The sequence below is a fragment of the Phyllostomus discolor genome, chromosome 8, assembly GCF_004126475.2.
Source record: "Phyllostomus discolor isolate MPI-MPIP mPhyDis1 chromosome 8, mPhyDis1.pri.v3, whole genome shotgun sequence".
NCBI lineage: Eukaryota > Metazoa > Chordata > Mammalia > Chiroptera > Phyllostomidae > Phyllostomus > Phyllostomus discolor.
Window position 1 is genome coordinate 87,078,431 of NC_040910.2, and position 19,493 is coordinate 87,097,923.

The 19,493-nt window shown below is 39.7% G+C and overlaps 1 protein-coding gene across 3 annotated transcripts; it reads right to left on the reverse strand.

The window, feature by feature from the left end:
* Nucleotides 1-826: 826 nt before the first annotated feature.
* On the reverse strand, nt 827-18,674 carry PRKAR1A (protein kinase cAMP-dependent type I regulatory subunit alpha). Of its 3 annotated transcripts, none has more exons than XM_028519180.2 (11): nt 17,889-18,044; nt 14,883-15,071; nt 10,120-10,290; nt 9,241-9,332; nt 8,976-9,037; nt 8,055-8,101; nt 7,190-7,348; nt 5,903-5,963; nt 4,673-4,794; nt 3,651-3,732; nt 827-3,302 (listed from the first exon to the last, which is right to left on the reverse strand). In XM_028519180.2, exons 2-11 carry the CDS (start codon nt 15,057-15,059, stop codon nt 3,130-3,132), a joined length of 1,146 nt encoding a protein of 381 aa, XP_028374981.1. In that variant the 5' UTR covers nt 15,060-15,071; nt 17,889-18,044; the 3' UTR covers nt 827-3,129. The 3 variants fall into 3 exon arrangements, with proteins under 3 accessions (XP_028374981.1, XP_028374982.1, XP_035889343.1); XM_028519181.2 differs by lacking the exon at nt 17,889-18,044 and adding an exon at nt 18,296-18,674 and having other exon boundaries at nt 843-3,302; XM_036033450.1 differs by lacking the exon at nt 17,889-18,044 and adding an exon at nt 15,330-15,423 and having other exon boundaries at nt 942-3,302.
* Nucleotides 18,675-19,493: the final 819 nt, after the last annotated feature.

Genomic DNA, 19,493 nt, shown 5'->3' on the forward strand with positions numbered 1-19,493 from the left:
CAGCTATTAATTTGTGGTTGGAGATAAAGCAGTACCAAGAAAACTGACATCATGTTACTTCAATTTTTAAATGTTGGTATTTAAGGCATTAAAAAACAAAAAAACAATTCTCAGTGAGCCAGCGTTTTAGAGAGGGAGTTCAACTATAACCAGTATGGTCAACCTAGGAAATTTTTTATTTGTACCCTGTTGACTCTGTTGTTCCCACTCCAGTGAGTTAGCTGAAGGGAAGGGATTACTGAGTCCAGACAAGCTGTTGCAAAGCAATGCAAATTAAAGGTTGTTCTAGAACACAGCGTATCTCCAACTCACTGGATGTACAGAAATTAATACACTAGTGAGTACAGCTTAATCATCTCACTCCCCAGAAATCTGTGGAACAGACGTCAGGAATAAGATGTTACATGTGTAAAATATATAAACACACCTAAATATCTAAGGGACTATTAAATTTAAACTAAAGAGTATGCTGACCCAGAAATAACGTTTCCCCATTAAGCCTGGGAAAGTTCCAAAGCCAGAGAACCAGTCTTCAATAAAAAGGAAATCCACATCTTTTGAGCTGATTTCTCCCTCCCACCGCTATGGAAACAGACAGATCTGCTGTGACTCCTCAGTTCCACCTCAGGCAAGGTTTTCAGGCTCAGTCTTGGACAAACCCGCTTGAAAGTCACTGTAAACAAACACATGACTGACTCTTTTTAAAACATGAACCCCAAAATTCACTTTCGATTTTCATTCTTGCCCACCAGATTGGCAGATCCCAAGGGGAGAGGTGGAGGGAGAAGAAAAGGAGAAAGGAAATAAAAACCAATTCATTTAAGAATTTAAATTATTTAATCTTTTTTATTACTTGACCTACCATTAAGACAATCTATAACAAAGAGAATAGAGTATGTTAGCACGCACAGAATAATCAGACTAGTAACCAGGCAACAATACAAAATGGTCCTTTGGCCACCTATACTTTCTAGAACAACAGATCTGAGAAATTCACTTAGCAAGCCCAGAAATGATGACTTCTAAAGTCGTGATTATCAACTAAGACAAATTATGCCAATAGTGATATCTCACATATAATCAGATTGCACAAAGATAAAGCTTTAAATGTGATAATTTTTAAATTTAGTCTTAAAATTTCGTAGAGTAAAAACTACAAAAGGGAGTAAACAGCAAGCCAAATGACCTAAGAGCAAAACTCAGGAAGCATTGTTTGTATCTAAATATACATGAACATGATTATGTACATATATGAAACCGCAAGTTATGGCATTCTAAATAACTCACTTAAGTACAGTTTTGGCATTAAACAAAGATCAAATCAAGCTTTATGCTAACAGGAATATAACTTTTATTTTTAATTTGTTAAATATAAAAAGGTAGCTAAACACAAAGTATAGATCAGAAAACTGTCATTTAATATAGGTTATTTTTAAACATAAAAAATGTGTAATAAGGTGGCTTTCTCTCCCACACTAAGATGTAAATAAAACCTCTTTCCCAGATTTATACTCCCAACTTAGTAGTAACAACCCAAAAAACTGTTCAAATCTATGGAAAAAAAATCTACCATGGCCAATTTAAATAACCCGGGAAAGGGTAGGAGAGGGGATTAGTAATCAGAGCCAGGTGCGTACAAACGGAAAAATGCTTGCCAGTCACTCCCAACTACAGCCCTACATTACACAGAAATCACGATGAAAATAAAAGTGCCTACATTACAGAACTGTGATATTTTGTTTAAAAAAGTAACATAATAAAAATAAACTGTTGGGTATCATTGGTGCACATGGAATAATGTAACACATAAGGTTGATAAGGCTGGAAAATACTGAGATACAGTTAAGACTCAGAACAGAAGCTTACTTTAGAAAAACAAAACGCCTGCCAGAGAAATAAATGCTAGAGAGGAAAGCAGAACTTTTCAGCAGAGTGGCCTTTTAGACCAATTTGAAACAACACAGACACATTCTACCCCACCCCCAACCCACCATAAATTCTAGCTGATGCAAAAAAAGCGGGGGGAAAGGTCAAACCAAAGTAGGAAACTTCTTCCCAAATCCCCTGCCCCAGTGGATTTAGTGGGGTAGAGTCCCCAGCGATGAACTCTGTCCACCTGGCATTTCTCCCTTTAGCAGCAGCACCTCCCTTTTCCTGACATCTGTTCCATACAACAGTCTGTCTGCTGCCGGCAAATCCAGCCTTCTGGAGTCAGTGCTGAATGTGCACAGGAGACTGTCCTGGAGCCCACAGAAAGGTGGACACTGACCAAAAGCTCCAAGTTAACAACCAAAAGTGTAGACCTTAAATTTTTATTCTCAATTCAGCATCTGATGATCAGTATTTGGCACTAGCTGGATAAATGAAGGTCTAATCAGAATTTGTGAGCTGAGGCAGATGTAGTTAAATCATAATCAATATTTGCAGCCTATGATTCCGTTTCAAACTTAAAAGGCAGGTATAGATAGCCACCCCTAAATGGATTTCAGAACTGGAGCAGAAACAAGATATAACCAATACCGGGCAAATTAGCTTAACAAACAAAAATCTGGTTAAAGAGGAAAAAAAGTAACAGATCATATCCATCTGATCATTAGCAAAAATGGGCACTTTTCCACCCTTAATCTAGTTTAAATACAGGCAGATATCTTTCTAAGGTTATTCTATATCCTATAGCTCTAAACCTTAGAGCTTAATGAGAAATCATTTATTCTGTAAAGTATGGCATATATGGCCACAGTGTAAAATATATTTATGATAACTGGAAAATCATATCACTTAGAAAATCTCGCACTGTTACACCCTTACTCCATGGTAATGCATTTGGTGCGGGGATCTGCCCTCACCAAACGGCACAACACGCACTGCCCAGGCTGAACACTAACACTGCACAGAGAGAAGCAGTAACAGCGAAGTCTCTGAAGAACTCTCTATTTATTTAACTGCGTCTGAGCATTCAGTTAATGCTCCAAATTAAAAACGGTGCAATAAAAGCAACTTTTAATATAAACAGACAAGAAGCTGCAATGCCAGTGGCCACATAGTGCTGCGAACAGGGAAAATAAAGCAGTCTGCAAGAGTGAAGCACGGACTGGGAAGAAGAGAAAAGGGAGGCACAGGTGGCAGATTTCAGACAGACAGTGACACGAAACTGTTGTACTGCTGGATGTTTCGTTTGAGGATGTCTGAGCACGGGCCAAGAACACGTTCAAATCGAGGTCGGTCCAGCTTAACGCACTTCAGAGGGCCACGAGCCACCACCGTGGCTGCACGGGGACGATTCATCAGCAGAGCTATCTCGCCTGCAGAAGGGAGAAGGGAGAAAGAGGGGCGTGAGAGGGGGCTCACTTCTATGGGAAACATTTTCTTACAGGCTCACTCCTGAGAATGAGAAAACAAATACGTATTTCTCTTAATAATTCAGTACAGGCCACATCACACCTGTGCTTAAATAAACCAACTGATAGATGAGACAATCACCAACTTAAATTATTAACTCAGTAAAGGTCAAAATCTCACACTAGTTCTATAAAAAATAAAAAAGATTGCAATTAAAAAATACAATTGAAGAGGAGACAAATTATGGTACTGCGATTATCACACTGAAAGATGACTTAAACTACATATTCATTCTGAGGAAATCTACATACCAAAGTAGTCAGAAGGCCCCAATCTTCCCACTTCAACAAACTCTTCATTTTCTGACCTACGCTGTAGCACAGCAGCTGTCCCCTAGAATAAAATCACCAGTGGCATTTTAACATGTTATACAATTTAGCTACTTTGGGAAAAAAAGGATTCCAGTTTTTTCACATCCCCTGTGTTCACAGGATAAAAGTGGACTGCTGAGAGTAACTGCATGAGCTTAATTCCTCTTTACCCAGCAGCCTCTGCTAGGGGGCTGTCACATCAAGCTAAGGTACTTGGTACTTGTACTTGAAGGATTCAGACGGATCAGCAAACTAGAGGAGGCAGGGTCCAAGCTTGCTACCCATTTGTATGGGTAAATTCATAAGAACAACTCACCAGTCCCTTTACAGCGTCTACCAAAGCATTTGCACAATGGCAACAGAGTTGAGTCTTTTCGACAGAAACTCTAGGGCTCACAAGCCTCAACTGCTGACCAGCTGGCCCTTCACAGAAAGAGTCCTTTGATTTCCCCCACCCTGCCCCCAGGGTTAAAGAATATCAATTAGCATCTACTGAGCCACATTCATAGAAAATTCACTTTCTGGATCTACTTGTCAGTCAAGAGTATCTGTTATACATTTCCACAGACTGTGAAGATATAAAACATAGTAACTTTTAAAATTTAAATCCTTGTCTTTGAGCCTTGGTTGCCAAATGGCCCAAACACATGATTTTAACAAAGATGATGCAGAATCATTACAGTCTGTTATGCCATAGTTTGTTTAGCTTGCCCGAGGATGATTAATTTCAGTAGGTCAGATTCTGGCTTACTTTATGAATAGCCCGTTCCAGAATTCTGACTCAAACTAATTAAAATGTGTTGGCCTGACAGAGAACCAAACAGCAGCATTTCAAAGTGAAAGGTAATTTTTAAATAAAATTGTCAGATATTCTTTAAATCTAAGGGTGTACATCAGAATTAACCCCTTTTTCTCTTATGGTGCACGACTTCTTAAAAAGTATCAAATGCAGAGTTCTTTACCTCCAAAATAATAAAGAACTCATCCCCTGGTTCTCCTTGCACCACAATCTTTTGCCCATCTTCAAACTGCACCGGTTCCAATGCATCAGCTACTGTGAGACGTTCCCACTTGTCCAGAGACTCTGAAGGGCAAGAATCAAAAGAATTTCTCCACATTATTTGGTATTGCTAAAACTGGCAAAACAAAAAGTATAAAGAGAATCAACCATACAGCCATGTCCATTCAATACTCTGGTAGCGTCTCAGGTGGGAAATGGTGCCTGTCTTCAATGACCTCTGGTCTCAGCAAGACCCTATTACTAACGGACAACCCTCAGACCCTGACTTCAGCAGCCCCCATGGCCAGGCTGATTTAAACTAACCACGCCCAATGATAAAGGAATACAGAAACAGAGTCACTAGGTATTCCTAGACTGCCTTCAGTGTAAATTCAACCTGCAATCACAGAACCCAGACGTAGCAGTGTCACCAACCATATTATTCCAGAGGTTCAGAGAAATAATTTATCTATCTAAATCTTCAGTTGAATTAATTTATCAAACCAACAAGAACTAAAAAATAGTTTGGCCTTTGGAAACAAAAGTTAACACTCAAGACACTAAGCAAATGTAACCATTTCAGAGAAAGGACAATTAACAGGGGGAATAAAATCAATTCACTGTAACAAAACAATGGCAGAAGACATTCTACCTCATAAAAATCACTATCCCCTCCCTCAATGAAGAACAGGTTCTAACAATACAGAGACTATACCCAAAATTTCAACAGAACTTATAGCACTGTTTTCAGAAAAAGCCAGCAAATGACACCTAATCTCTCTACAGAGGAAATACATTATTGGAAATACTCACTTTCCTTAACCAGAAATCTCACAGATGGAGCACCAGAAACAGAAGTGACAGGAGGAATAACTGTAAATGTCCGTACTCAGAAGGACCACACTTTTAGCCTTTGTCTCTCCAGGAGAAACAAGGAGCACAAAATTCCAGAAAGCTTTTCTCAGGTCCAATCATTTTTAATCAAGAGGTTTGTCATATACTAGCAAATTAAAAACACTTTAAAATTACTTCTAACTTAATCAAATTTTTAACTCTATATTCCATGAGTTTTACATTTTTAGTGAAAAAAGAATTTATAACTAGTGTACTTTTGATGAAATACAACAGATTCTGCTTAAGTACTGCTAACACTTCAGCTTAATAATTCTCCATGCAATCTTCCAAAACTCACCTAGAATAGAGACTTTACTAAGAAACTCTTCATACATCTTCCGCTTTCTCAGAGTGCTTCCCTATTTAAAAAAGAGTTATACATCATGAGTCAAAAAAATGTGTAATTATCACATAATTCTGTGGAGTAATAAGTTTCGAGTAAATTAAGAGAAACCATAGCTTGTCGCTGCTGCTTCCTGATACATGATTATTTTTCTTCATGGTGAAGATGGTAAGCCCCTCTGTTAGCTCAATAAAAAGCTCTCAGCAACTTCCTGCTAAAAGGGACCCTAAGTACATGGCCAAAGACAGTTCCTCACACCACCAATTAGTGAGATGCAAAAAAAGTAAATGATCAGTTCTCAATAAAAGTAAAAATAAAAATAAAAATAAAAGAAATATATATAGCTATAGCTGAATATATTTCCAGTTCAGGGTCCTTTTACATTACCCCAATCTTCCACAAAAAAAAAAAGAAAAAAAAAAAAAAAAAACCTGCTACCACTTATAGACCCTCCCTTCCAAAAAAAAGTGCCACAGCACCAAACTTTACCAAGTTGTCTTATCTGCAAATTTTGTTAAATACATCTGTCTGGCAGAAAAAGGGGACCACATAATCCTCTACTAATAAAAAATCCTTACACAATAAATTATCTTGGCAATTTATATATTTATAAATATTGATGCACATATATATCCATCCCCAAATACAGAAAATTTTCAAAGTACATCTAACTGCATATTCTCAAATAGCCAGATGGGTACCACACAAATTTAGAAAACCATTCAAGATGACTAATACCATCAGCTGGGACTTAAACATCTAGAGCTACCTTATAAATGTGTTGCAAAGTTCCCAAAAGTCTGACTATATCAGCAGAATGTCCCAATGGTTTTACTATTTTGTTTGTTCCTTCAGCGAAAGGAAAGGTGACATTTGCATTACACCAATAACCCACTTTCAGTTAAGGGAAGCTGATTACTTCTTAATGGCCTTAAATAACTTTTTGTACTTGGAAGCAGCACTTATGAGACTATCTGTAATCAGCAAATGGAGAGAGTTCCAGACGTGAGCAGACCATTATCGTATACACCGCATTTATCTTCCATGTTAGTCCTGGCCCAACTTTTGTTTTAAAAGATCACTGTCTCAAATGGTACAATGAATAATGCTAAACTGAGCTTAATGCAAAGCATTTAGTCATTAAAAGTAATATTCTTGTTTTACTTTGGTGATATTATTCAATTTAAATACTAGTGGCATAGACAGGGAGTCCAAATCACACTCCAAAAACCATGGTCTTACCATAAGGATTCTTCTATAGCTGTCTCGGTCAATACCCCACAATTTCACATTTGTCTTAGCTTTGACAGTGGCTGCTCTAGGTGTTCCATAAATCAAAGCAAGTTCTCCAAAGCTCCCTCCTTCCCCAACACTGGTTGCCCATTCATTGTTGACATAGACCTAAAATACAAATGACAAAGAATTATTTTCTTCTACATACATAAACACCTAAGTATTAAAAACCCACAAATCTTTTTCAGGGGTCAGAACCCTGAACTTTGTTTTAAAATATTACATACTACATTTTCAGTACAAAGCAAAGTACTTCTGACAATGAGTTCAATGAGTTCAGAAGGTCTGTGATTTACCTGGCTTAATCACCTGACAGGACAAAGTTACTCTGTACTGACAGATCAGGGCAAAAAGGTGGACCAAGCATTAATAAAAACCATATATGCTTACTGAGCACTAGGCTGAGCACTGTGCTAATTAATAAGCGATTTACTAGCGTAAGGCACAGAACTGTCTAATAACCCTGAGAACAATGCCATTAATATCCCTACTTCATCTGTAAGCAAAACTTACGAGAATCGAGAAAGCTGCACCAGTTCCCTGATGCCTGCACCTAAAGCCTCCCCCACTCCTCTCCCTCGACAGCACATGTACACATGCCTTAACCGCTGCTCCAGGCAGGTTCTGAACTCTTTCCTACCTAAAGAAATTACCTTTAAACAGTTTTTCTGTGTCATTAAAGTATTTGGCAAAAGGTATTGATGAAATTTGACATACAAGGGCTATAGTAGCCCTTCAGAAACTTAGAGGCGATAAATATCAATACATTGACTTTTAAGATTATCAACATATTTTTGCTCTTATTAAATCTTACATCCATCTCTCCTTGATCAACCACATAGAAGTTATCCCCTTCATCACCTGAAGGAGGGGAGAGCAAAAAAGTTAGAAGCATTTTACAAATTAAAGAAACACAAAAGAAAAAAACCTATCCAACTGATATAAATAATAAACTTATTTTATAGTGATGCTATGAAAAAGAGAGTATGTTATAAATTAACACAATCTTTCAGGAAAAAAAACTCCAGCAATATTTTTAAAATCATAAAACTGGTCAAATTTTCAGTCACCTCATGAAGAAAAAAGATCTCTAAAAACTAACTTAAAAAGCAGCCATGTATGTGTACAAAAATATTAACTGCCTATAACAACAAAGTAACAACAAAATAAGAACCAACCCAAATTATAACTAACAAAATATCTGATTATCACAAATGGGAAAATAATATGGGTAATAAAGACCCATGAAAATATCAAGAGTATATAATAAAGGCAAAAAGGAGGGGCTGGGGAGCAGACCCAAAAGATTAGATCTGTGTTAGTATTCATAGGCAAAAACGTTAAGAATCACTAGAAGGTATAAAACCTCATAAATAGATGAGCTACATGATGAAGAAAATAGAGTTATGCTTATTTCCTTTGTAAGTGGTTAATAATAATATAAAGAATATATAAGATATATGATTCTAAAATTCAACATTCAAATAAAAATGCAAGAATTTCCTTTAACAGCTACTATAAACAAAATTGTATTTGGTAGGGAAATATTAGTCCCTTGAGACAGTGTGTCTTTTGGCTCAGACGATTTTAGTTTTAAAAAGAAATAGAAAAATTCCGCAGTACAACACAAACTGGCAGGCGGAAAGAGGAAAACAAACTTCCATTTTTAAAAACCCTCCTGTCTTGTCTCCTCTCCCAGAATAATACTGCAAGCCACAGGAGCAGCAGCCCTTACCTTGCTGAATAACAGTCTCTCCAGCAATAAAGGAAGCCGGAAACATGGCATCAAAAATATCACTGCAAGGGACAGAAGGCCTCGTGTTACATTTCATGTGCCTCTTCTATGGACTTCAAACATTAACCTCAAAATTCAAGCTCCTAGATTTTCAGCAGGGATTGTCATCAGGTGAATAATGAGCCTTAAAATGTGCAACAATGATGAGACTAGTCTGGGACCACAGCTATACAGGAAGACAGTATGACAAAGAACCTGTACCCACCTTCTCTCATTATCATCAAGGTGTGAAAACAGCACATTCTTTTCAATGGCCTTGGCTAAAGCAGCCATTGTCTTATAATCTTTTGGTATAACCTAGACAAGAATAGAAGGTCAAATAACATTTCATGCTTGCAACCTGCATGCAATTAAATGAAAAGCTACATTATGATATTTAAACTACTACCCTGAATTAAATATTTTCAATATAACACACACATACTACTTTTGATCCAATAAAGTACTCAAGAAATATTGACTAATTAGTCCTCTTGCCTACCGCCAGACCTGTGGGCTGGTATTTAAAGGATGGTATTTGGTTCCCGGTCTACAAATAAATAAACAAACCAAAATCACCTTGACCAAGGTCATTATTCTAATACAAAACTGGACATTTTTGATAGCCATTTTTTTTAACTGTGATGAAGTACTGTTAGTTCCACAGCCTCTAGTCAGGACAATTCTCTTTCCCCTTCAAGCTAATAGCATAACTCAAAATGGCAGGCAGGTTCTAAGGAAGAGCCAGTTAGGATAAAGCTTATATATAGGATAAAAGGTTAAAAAGCCACAACATGAATTACAGGATGTCAAAAAATTGAAACCATTTATTCAAGAGAAAAAGGAATACTGCCTCCTACTACTGCAAAACAGCATGGAAAAGAAAGACTCCCATAATGCAGTTATTCACTATTCTACAATCTCTCTCAGTTATTTTCTCTGGTGGTGTAGTATCACAGTACCCAAGAACCACACAGGATGGTGTACGACCTATCAAGTTTATGTTTTACTATTCAAAACCATGCATGCCTTCATCAAAGGAAACTAGAGAACTACCACGTGGATCCCAAAAACACTGCCCCAAATGTTTAGACACCAAAATGACCTTTCTAACGTATGACGCAGCATCTTCCTCAGTGTAGACTTCAGCGCTGATAGCACCTCGTCGCCTGCGGCCTTTAACCACTGGATTGGGGGGCGGAGGAGAGATTTCATCCTCCCTGGAATCTCCACGAGTGCTTGCTTTCTGCAGATTCTGAATCTGTTTGGCCTCCTCCTGAAAAAAAGTACACATTTGCAAAATGAGACTTTTCAGGATGTGAACTTGGTATTCTCATATTCCAATGGTAAGTCATTTCAAATCTCTTCCTCTTACCCAAAGGTGAAAAGTCAATTCCAAATGGGAAAAAATGGAGTGGAGTTTGAAAAGAAATATTCTGAAAGGCCTGTTTCTCAGATGATAATAGACGTCATACTTATTAAGGAACAAAAGCCATTAGTACGAGGACACATAACGTGCAAGTAAAAAATTAAGGTAGTCATGGTAACATTGACAACAAGGATTCGTAATGCAGGCAATGGTAATAAGCTGCAAAACAAACTCCTAGGGAATTGGTGTTCTTGTAGCTGCTGCAGATAGCAGGAGACCCTCCTTCCTCCCAAAAATGGACTCCAGCACAGCAAAGCTATCCGGAGTACCTAGATTGCTGGGTTACTTCATTCATTCCATAAGCATTCTCAAGATCTGCATGCCAAGTCTACGTGAGGCAAGGGAAATACAAAAACCAATAGGGGAGAATCCTGAGCCCATGGAATTCTAGTTGGAGTCTCAGAAAATAAAACAAATAATGAAATGATGTGACAGTAACCAAGAATTTAAACTAGATCAGATATAACGGTACTTCTGCAAGCAGAGTTACAAAAATTCTCAATGTTTACACATGGAGTTAAATTTTTAAAAGTTTACCTGCTTTTAAAAACTTTCTGTTCAATTAATTCATTTGAAAACTAAGATGGACTATTTAACATTCTTTTGTTGTTGTCGTTCAAGTACAGTTGTCTCCACTTTCATCCCTTAACATTCTTATTTATCAAATCTAGAGCCTTAAAAAGAAATTCCTCAGGTCTGCAGCAAAGAATGAGTTTATATGACAGATATAAAATAAGAATAAAAAAAGAAGAATGTATTATCCACTATTTCTCATTTAACTCATTTGCCATTATTTTTCCAAAACCATCTTTCAAATTCAAAATGAACTTATTAGCATTTACTATTTCAGACTTTTTTAATAAAAAGGAAATTAAGGAGATGCTTGTTTTTTCTCTTGTGTGGTACTCAGCCCTCGTTTTTGGCATCAAGACGAATAAAAGAACTACATACACGCAGCAAAAAAAGTCCAGAACAATAACCATCAAGGTATTAATAGTGTTAATTTCTATCAGCACAATTATGACTGATTTTTGTCTTTTTCTTCTTTGGAAGGATGAGGCCTGCTTTATTTTTTTCATTTCTCTGGATTTTCTAATTTTCAATTAAGAAAATACTCAATCAGGAAAATGTATTAACAAAAGTAGATTTAATATATATGTATATTTGATTATAAATGTATTTACTTCTTGACCAAATAATCCAGTCATTCTATTTCTAGAAATTTACTCTAAAATATCCATATATGTGAAATGACATAAATACAAAGTTATTCATTGTATCACTGTTTTTAGTAGTGCAATAAAACACTGGGAACAAGCAAAATGGTCATTAACGGAATGAATTTGAAATAAATTACAGTGTATCTAATGCAATGAAATGCCACACACACATCAGAAAATAAAAGGCTTTTAAATATGAGTTTATCTGTAAGCACCCACATGCCTATGGACCAGTGGCTGGCTGCATTTAAGGAAGACAATGGAGGAGACTTTTCATTGTTACACCCTTTTGTAAATTATGAACCATGTGCAAATGAGTAACCCATTTCCTAAAAATACATTCTAGAAAACTCACTTCATTTTCATTCTTGTAACTGCAATAACCGGTAAGGTCTTCCTATTCCACATTAACACGGAACTGTAAAACTCAAGTCTCCCCAGAGTTTCATTTGTAAGAGCAATAAATGAAAACAGAAATTCCACCCCCTGAATTTGTCACTGGACTTTCACAAATAGCATCTCATTTGGAACTGTATTCTAATTTAATTTTTAAGATAATTTTGAAGAACCAAAAGCATTTTGATTTTAACAGTTTTTTATGGATTCTTATCTTTAACAGCAATCAGATATAACCTAATTGTGATGACTCAGACCCATTATCAAGATCGATTTCTAATTATGTATTATGACACATTTCTATATCCTCCTTTATGCTGTTGTCATTCTGTTAGTCTCGTCTCTCTTCATTCTTTCACATATTAAAACGACACTCCCAAACCCCCCTCCCCATTATGTTCTACTGTTTTATGTTCAGATTCTGTCCCCACCACAATTATTTGTTCCCTCCTTGCCCCTACCAGTCCATTCTTCTCTGTAAGTAAAGTTGCCACCCCCAATTGGGGCTTGACCTTACAACTTGCTTTGACCATGCAATGTTAAGTGGACATTCCATACCATGTCCGCTTCTACGGTTTGGCTCTGCCCCCCTGAGCTTCCGCCCCTCTCTGCCTTGAGAACAGCATGCTCCAATAGTGTGGCTGCCCCTTGCACTCGGCCCCAGAACAAGACATGTGGAGTCAGGACAGGATATGCTGAGCCCAGAGGAGCTGCATATGACTGAGACCTAAGGAAGGCCTTTTGTATTAAGTCACTGAAATTTGAGGGTTAAATGCTGCTGCAACATAAACTATTACACTATATGATCAGAGCCATGTTACTTTATTATTCTTAATTTTATCTGCTACCTCTGTAAAATGGTAATAATCACCTACCGCACACATTTCAAAGAATAAATGTGTGTGTGTGCTATGTGCCTCACATGGTGCCTGTCACACAGAAAACACTCAATGGTTATAGCTATTAAAATTCCTTTAATCTATCAGATAGGCAAGGTTCTAATAAATAGATCATAAAAGTGAACTAGAACTCCAGATTATGGTCTGAAGTAAAACACAGAAGCTTTCCATGGACCACCTGTGAGAGCCTGTGGTGCACAGAGTAGTTGAGGATACCAGAAATACGACCCCTGGTTAACACAGGGAGGGAGAATATGACCTAAGAATACGACTGTGTTTTCAGACATATGAACCTAACACCTAGTGTACAGAACAAATGACATGTTGGAAAATTGAAAATCTAGTTACCTAAAGTCCTAGCTAAAGAAATGTATGCAAGTAAGCAAAGATCCTTGCATGGCAGGAAAAGTCTGTTAAGTTGTAGCCTTCATTGAGAGGTAAAGAAGCCAGCACACATTAAATCTAAAAATCCCATCTGCAAAGAGACTAATAATTTCTTGCCTTCCCCCTTGATAGTGCTTAATCAGTGCTATGGTTAAGTACAGGCTCTGAAACCACCACCACATATTCAACACTTCCTATAAAAAGACACATAATGTCTCACCAACTTCATCCCCTCGTTCGATGGTGTCTATTGATGTCCAAAGAGAAGAGGGATCACCTTACAGTGACCCATTTCAGAACCAGATCTCCAGGAACGCACTTTATCTCAGAACAAAACACCCATAGCAGCCTGGCTCAGAAGTGTAACACTATTTGGACATTGCTTAGACAAAGAGAAAGCCATACTTTCTACTACAATTCTAAGACAGCAAGGCTACATTAATAGGAACTAGTTGTTTGTTGTTAGTTATTTTTAATTATTCTAAATCATGGTACTAAACACCAATTTTAACAAAGAACTTTTCAAGAAAACAGTAGAAAATGCCTAATTACCTGAATATTTTTAAAATCTTAGTATAAACAGATTCTTTCACTAATATATCCATTAAGAAATGCCCAAATCAATGGGATATATTATAAATATTTCCATTACATAATTAGATAATGATTATATACCCAAGCAATGACTCTTAATTGGTTCATATTCATTATGAACCATATCAAAACTTCAATATGCATACAAAAATCTATAAATTTATCTGACAAATTTACAGATGCAAATCAAACAAACTACTCAAAACATGTAGCTATCCAGACTTTTCTCGTTCATCATTTCTTGAGGAAACTAAAGCACTGTCTTTCATGTAAAATTATCATTTTCCTTAGAAAAACATATACACATGCTGGGGTCACACTGATATACACACAGTGAGGATGAAAAACAAAGAATAAAAACTGGTTTAACTGTTTTTAAAGAGGAAACATGTCCTGACCAAAACTATAAGTACAATTTTGACAACCATCAACTTTGATCTCTGCTCTACAGTCAATTCATTTGAGATACATTCTACCAAAAAAAGAACTTCGCTAACTCAGAAGTTCTGCTATATCAGTCACAAGCTGAACTCAAATGTTTCATTACCTGGGTTTTAAAAGTTGGGATAAGGCTTAAGTTTACTTGCTTTGCTGAGGAAGAGAAATACGTTAACTGCTTTCAAGAACTACAGAATTGCCCATTCCACACCATTGCTACACTACTTTTAATCAACTGTATCTAGTCCATTTTTTCATTTAGCAACTTTTATGTATTGATTAAAACACAAGTTTGGAAACCCTGTTTGCCAAGTAAACAGCATACAGATTTGTTTTCTGATAAGAATTACAAATGCCTTAACTGCATTTCTTTTTTGAAATTCTACTGTAGACTTCTCATTTGGTCAGAATTCCTTTTCTTCCAAAAGATACAAATCAGTGGCATTCTATAGCATTACATTTAACAACGGTCTGGGTCATCTCATCGTCTCTCCACATTTATTTTTACCTTCTCCAGCCTCTCAAAGTATTCCCTGAGGAATGCCATGGGTCTCTCAGGCCGAGCAGTGCACAACTGCACAATGGAATCCTTCAGCAGGGCCTGAATGTTGTGCTTCTGCACGTAGAGCTCGCACTCCCGGAGGCTGCGCTCCTCCTCACTGGCTGAAGAACCGCCAGACGCCATGGTTCTCGTTCTCTATGAGGAAAAAAACACACATGTGTTCGTGTAAACTATTCATAGAGAGCAAATGCCAAACTGGCCTTTAAACTTAACAAATTCATTAGGACTGATTCACAAGAGTTTTTCCTTCCCCTCCCTAAATAGATCTTTTTAAGGGATGTAGGAGCTAAGGAATAAGAAGATATGTAGAGAAACAGCATTCTTCCAAAGTGTTTCATTCAGTTCTTGCTACAGAATCTAGACTCTGCAGACGTAACAGCAAAAGGCAGTAACCTCAGCTCCAGGGAAGAAGTATGAGCCACTATCCCCTGCAGAGGTGGACTGCTGAGGAGTCAGGCCCTTAAGGGAATTCCATTCAGTTCTCCCCCTGCAAAAAAAAATTATAATGACGTGGGAAGTGTGTAAATGGTAAATAGGACAGAGAATTACAGGGGCACACAAGCAGGCTCTAAATGAAAGCAAGTAAGTACAATGAAGAACATCTGACACTCCCTATATGAACTCCTACCCCAAGGGACTGTCCTAATATCACCCAGCAAACCACTGGGGGAAAGGACCTGATCAGCCAACTACTAGTGTAATCAAAAAATTTTAAAGCATAAAAGAAACCCCAGATGAGTTTTAAAAGCAATCTTTTATTCCAGAGTCTTTTACCAGATTCTAGCCCTAAATAATAACACATTTAACCCACTGGTAAGAGGGAAAATCCTTAATAGAAAAAATATGTATCTTATGAAGTAAACTATAAAGATTTAGACAGGAAAATGTCACAATATTTTCTTAATCTGGACAGGAAATATTAAAATACGTTGTTTTAAACTTACATAGAGTCAGTAGATACACTGCACTTAGTGAGATTCAAACTACCTTGATGTGAAGTAAAGTAGGGCTATAACAATGGGCAGTTAACCTTACCGTGGAATTAAAAGCTTAGTAATCTAACAACAGAGTCATAAACTGTTATCCTTCTAATGCCTAATTGCTAAACAAGTAGCATTAGAAGATAAAAGGGAGGTCCGCAACTAAAATCAGCACTAACCAGACTTTTCCAAATACAATGCACACAAAACTACTGAAATGAACCTGCACATGTAAAAGCATAAAGAAATACTAAAATAACAGGCTAAAGTGCTACAAGTGCTACACTATTACTTATGTTGTTTTGGCAACTTTCTTAAGGGTTAATGAAGAGCAGGTTAATTAACAGACCCTGAGAAGTATGCAGCTCCCAGACAACACACATTCAAGGCCGCAGAAGCATCATCCTGCTACTTGGGAAATTCACACTTACAAGAAAAAGGCCATTTACTTGAGGATGGACTTACACAACACCAGACATGTTTCTGGGTCAATCATGCGAACTGAGGCTATCCTTCAGTACCATTTTATGCATTTCTAACAACACTGAAGGCCACAAGAGCAATGATAAATCAGATCTTTTACACTTCAAAACATTCAGACATTTTTCAGGAATATCAACACATGTATCAACTGACCAGAGAAATAATTCAAAGATTAAGGGGAATGGGCTCTAAGGGACGAAACCGCTTTTTGCTTGAAATAAAGTAATGTATTACAAAGACCAAAAAGCAGACACTGCAGTCACCATGTGAACCCCGGAATTCCGAATTTCATGGCCTTAATAATAACCGAATATACTGAGATTGATTCTGTACTTGCACTCAGTCTGAAAAGCTCAACAATGTAACTTCTCCCTCCAAAAATTATTTAATACTTTAAAATTTTTCACTGCATTGTGTCTACACCTAAGAAAACAGATTATTTTGTGTGGAAACTCAGTTGTGATAAAATTCAGTTTCAAAGGGATTACATGCTAGGAAATTAATTTTAAACACTTAGACTCTTGCTAATTAAGGTTGCCCCCCCACCCCACTCCAACCACCAGCCAGGATCACTTCCACGGAGTTGTCTGGAGAAAGTGTTAGCTTTCTTTCCTCTGCTGAGAAGACCAACCCTTTGGGACTCTCTCAAGCAGTTAAGCCTTTTGGCATCACACCTGGACTGATCTGCAGGGGTTAACAGGTACAGCGCATTTTCGAGAGGAAGGACGGGAGAGTGCCCTTCAGTTCACTTAGGCCACAGTCATGGCCACAAAATGAAGAAGAGAGGCAGATCCTTCATCCTACCCTAATCGTTAAGGCCACCCTGGTGGCCAGCTCGGCTCCGAAGGAGAAAAAAAAAAATCGGGAAAGGGAGGGAGGTGAAAGGGGAATAAAAGGAAATTTAGGAGCCAGACTAAAATCGTGGAGGGTGATGAGGAAGGTAGGGAAACCCGGAAAGAAGGAGAAGCGATTTCTGGAGGAGAAAGAGAAGACAGTAGAGAGGAAAACAAGAACTGCTAGGTCTCAAGATCATCCAGAAACGCCAAGGAAAACCATGGCCAATGCCGGTAAAATTCGAGGTGTTGTCCTTCAGGAAATGAGGGAAGGCAAGTGAGGAGGCCCCAGCGCGCGGGGCGGAGGCGCGTTGGCCGCGGAGGGCCGGGAAAGCCGCGCAGGGCCGAGGGCCGAGGGCCGAGGGCCGGGGGCCTCAGCTACGCGAAGTGGGGGGGAACGTGCGGACGGGAGGTGGGGGGGCGGGACGGCCGGGAAGCACAGCACCAGAGCCACCGTTCCTGGGGCCTAAATGGCCTCGGAGGTGCAGAATCTGGATTAGGCTTGCGGGAGGCGCCGGCCGAGGAGGGCCAGGGGGTGCGGCCGTCCCCCTGCAGGTCGCTCCCCGTGACGCCATCTTGGATCGGTCCAGCGCCCCCAAACGGGCAGCGGGGCGGCGAAGCTCGCCGCACGAAGGCCCCTAGTCGTCTGCACTTACCTGGATATGGGAGGCGGCGGGCACGAGACTGCGGATATGAGTCTGAGGCTTACTGAGCTCTCTCAGCCTTTCGCTCCCAGCCCAGCTCTACTCTGCGATAGCGGCTCTCCGCGGCGGCTCCACCGGAAACCGCCCAGAAGCAGCCAATCAGCGCTCGGCTGCTGACGTCAATGCGCCTCGCTCTGGCCAGAGCCGTCGCCTTGACAACCTTAAAGGCGCGGCGGCCCCAGTTTCTCTCCAGCCCCTCCTCGAAGGACCCCGGCCCCACCTCACCCTCGAATCTTACTCTTTCTCATCCTTTCCATCTTATCTCCTCACTTCTCTACAGCCCTTTACTAACTCTTGTCTCTTCTCCTTTGTCCCACTCTAGCCCGGCGCTTCCCTCCTGTTCACCTGTCTCTCCTTACCTGCTCCTCTCTGGATGCCTCAGGTCCCCTGTAGTCTTCCTTCTGCTCTTCACTCTTTCTCCGCGCGGCTTTCAGGAGCCTCCTTTTCTCCTCGCCTCCTCTCTCCTCACTCTCGCTACGTTCTGCCTCACCCTTTTCTACCTCACCCTCTGCCTTTTCTCCCTCCCACTCCCCACCCTCTCCCCACCCTCTCTCCACCCTCTCCCCGCCCCGGCCCGCATGGGGCGTCTCAGATGACAGGTGGGCAACTCCGCCCCGCGGCCCCGCAGGGGGAGGACGCGGGGCCCGGGCGGGGAGATTCGTGCCTTTTCCAGGCCCCAAGGAGGAGGCTGCCCCCACGGATCTGCGGCAGCTGCACCGCGGGGCCGAGCGCGGGCGGATGCCCGGGATGTGCACGCCCGACGGTGCATCCTGTGCCCCGCCAGGGCCGCGCGGGCCTCCGAGCTCCAGCCGGCCATCCGGTCCAGGAAACCTGAGCCCTGCCAGGTGTCTGCTTGGCAGATCGGGCTACTCTCCCCTCCGGGGGGTGCTGTCGTCAGTAGAGGCCACACCGTCCCCATGGGCACAAGACACTGGGAAGGACTTTGTGAGGGTCTAAGGTTGGCCTGAATCCTTCTAGAATCATCACGCCCAAGCCCGCATGGTGAGAAGCATAAAGGGTGCAGATTGGCACAAACGTTCTGTGACCACACGAAAAATCTCTACTGACAATCCCTACTGACCACACGAAAAACCTGCACTAATCGGGGATGATTGGGGGAGGGGGAGAAACTTTACTCCTTCAGCCATTTTTTTTTCCATCACAATATCTGCCCATGAAAGAAGACAGGGGCAGGGGACAGTTTTATATGTATATATAGTCGCTAGATGAGTACAGAAGACCCTTGGAGTACACGGATCCTTGTGTCTGATACCTGGTGTACTTGCATGGTATATGGCTCAAGGGCTGTATGTGTAAACGCAATGGATTTAGAACGGTAATCTCACCAATAATTTTTATATAGATTCCAGGTTGAAATAGTAATATTTTGGATATATTAGGTTAATATGATTAAAGTTAATTCTGCCTTTTTGATTTTTAATATAGCATTTAGAAAATTTTTCATTATCTATATGACCGGTGTTATATTTCTGTTGGACAGCACTGATCCAGGAAGCCAACTGTCCCCCTAAATCCACTGGGGCTATAATAAGAGTC

What these genes read in the sequence shown, in the direction of transcription:
- PRKAR1A (XM_028519180.2), bottom strand. Translation starts at nt 15,059, where the DNA reads ATGGCGTCTGGCGGTTCTTCAGCCAGTGAGGAGGAGCGCAGCCTCCGG. An exon ending in GCTATAGAAGAATCCTTATG is followed by an intron (nt 5,964 to 7,189) that starts GTAAGACCATGG and finishes TTTTTTAAATAG; the next exon opens with GGAAGCACTCTGAGAAAGCG. An exon ending in GGGGCCTTCTGACTACTTTG is followed by an intron (nt 3,303 to 3,650) that starts GTATGTAGATTT and finishes TCCCTTCTGCAG; the next exon opens with GCGAGATAGCTCTGCTGATG.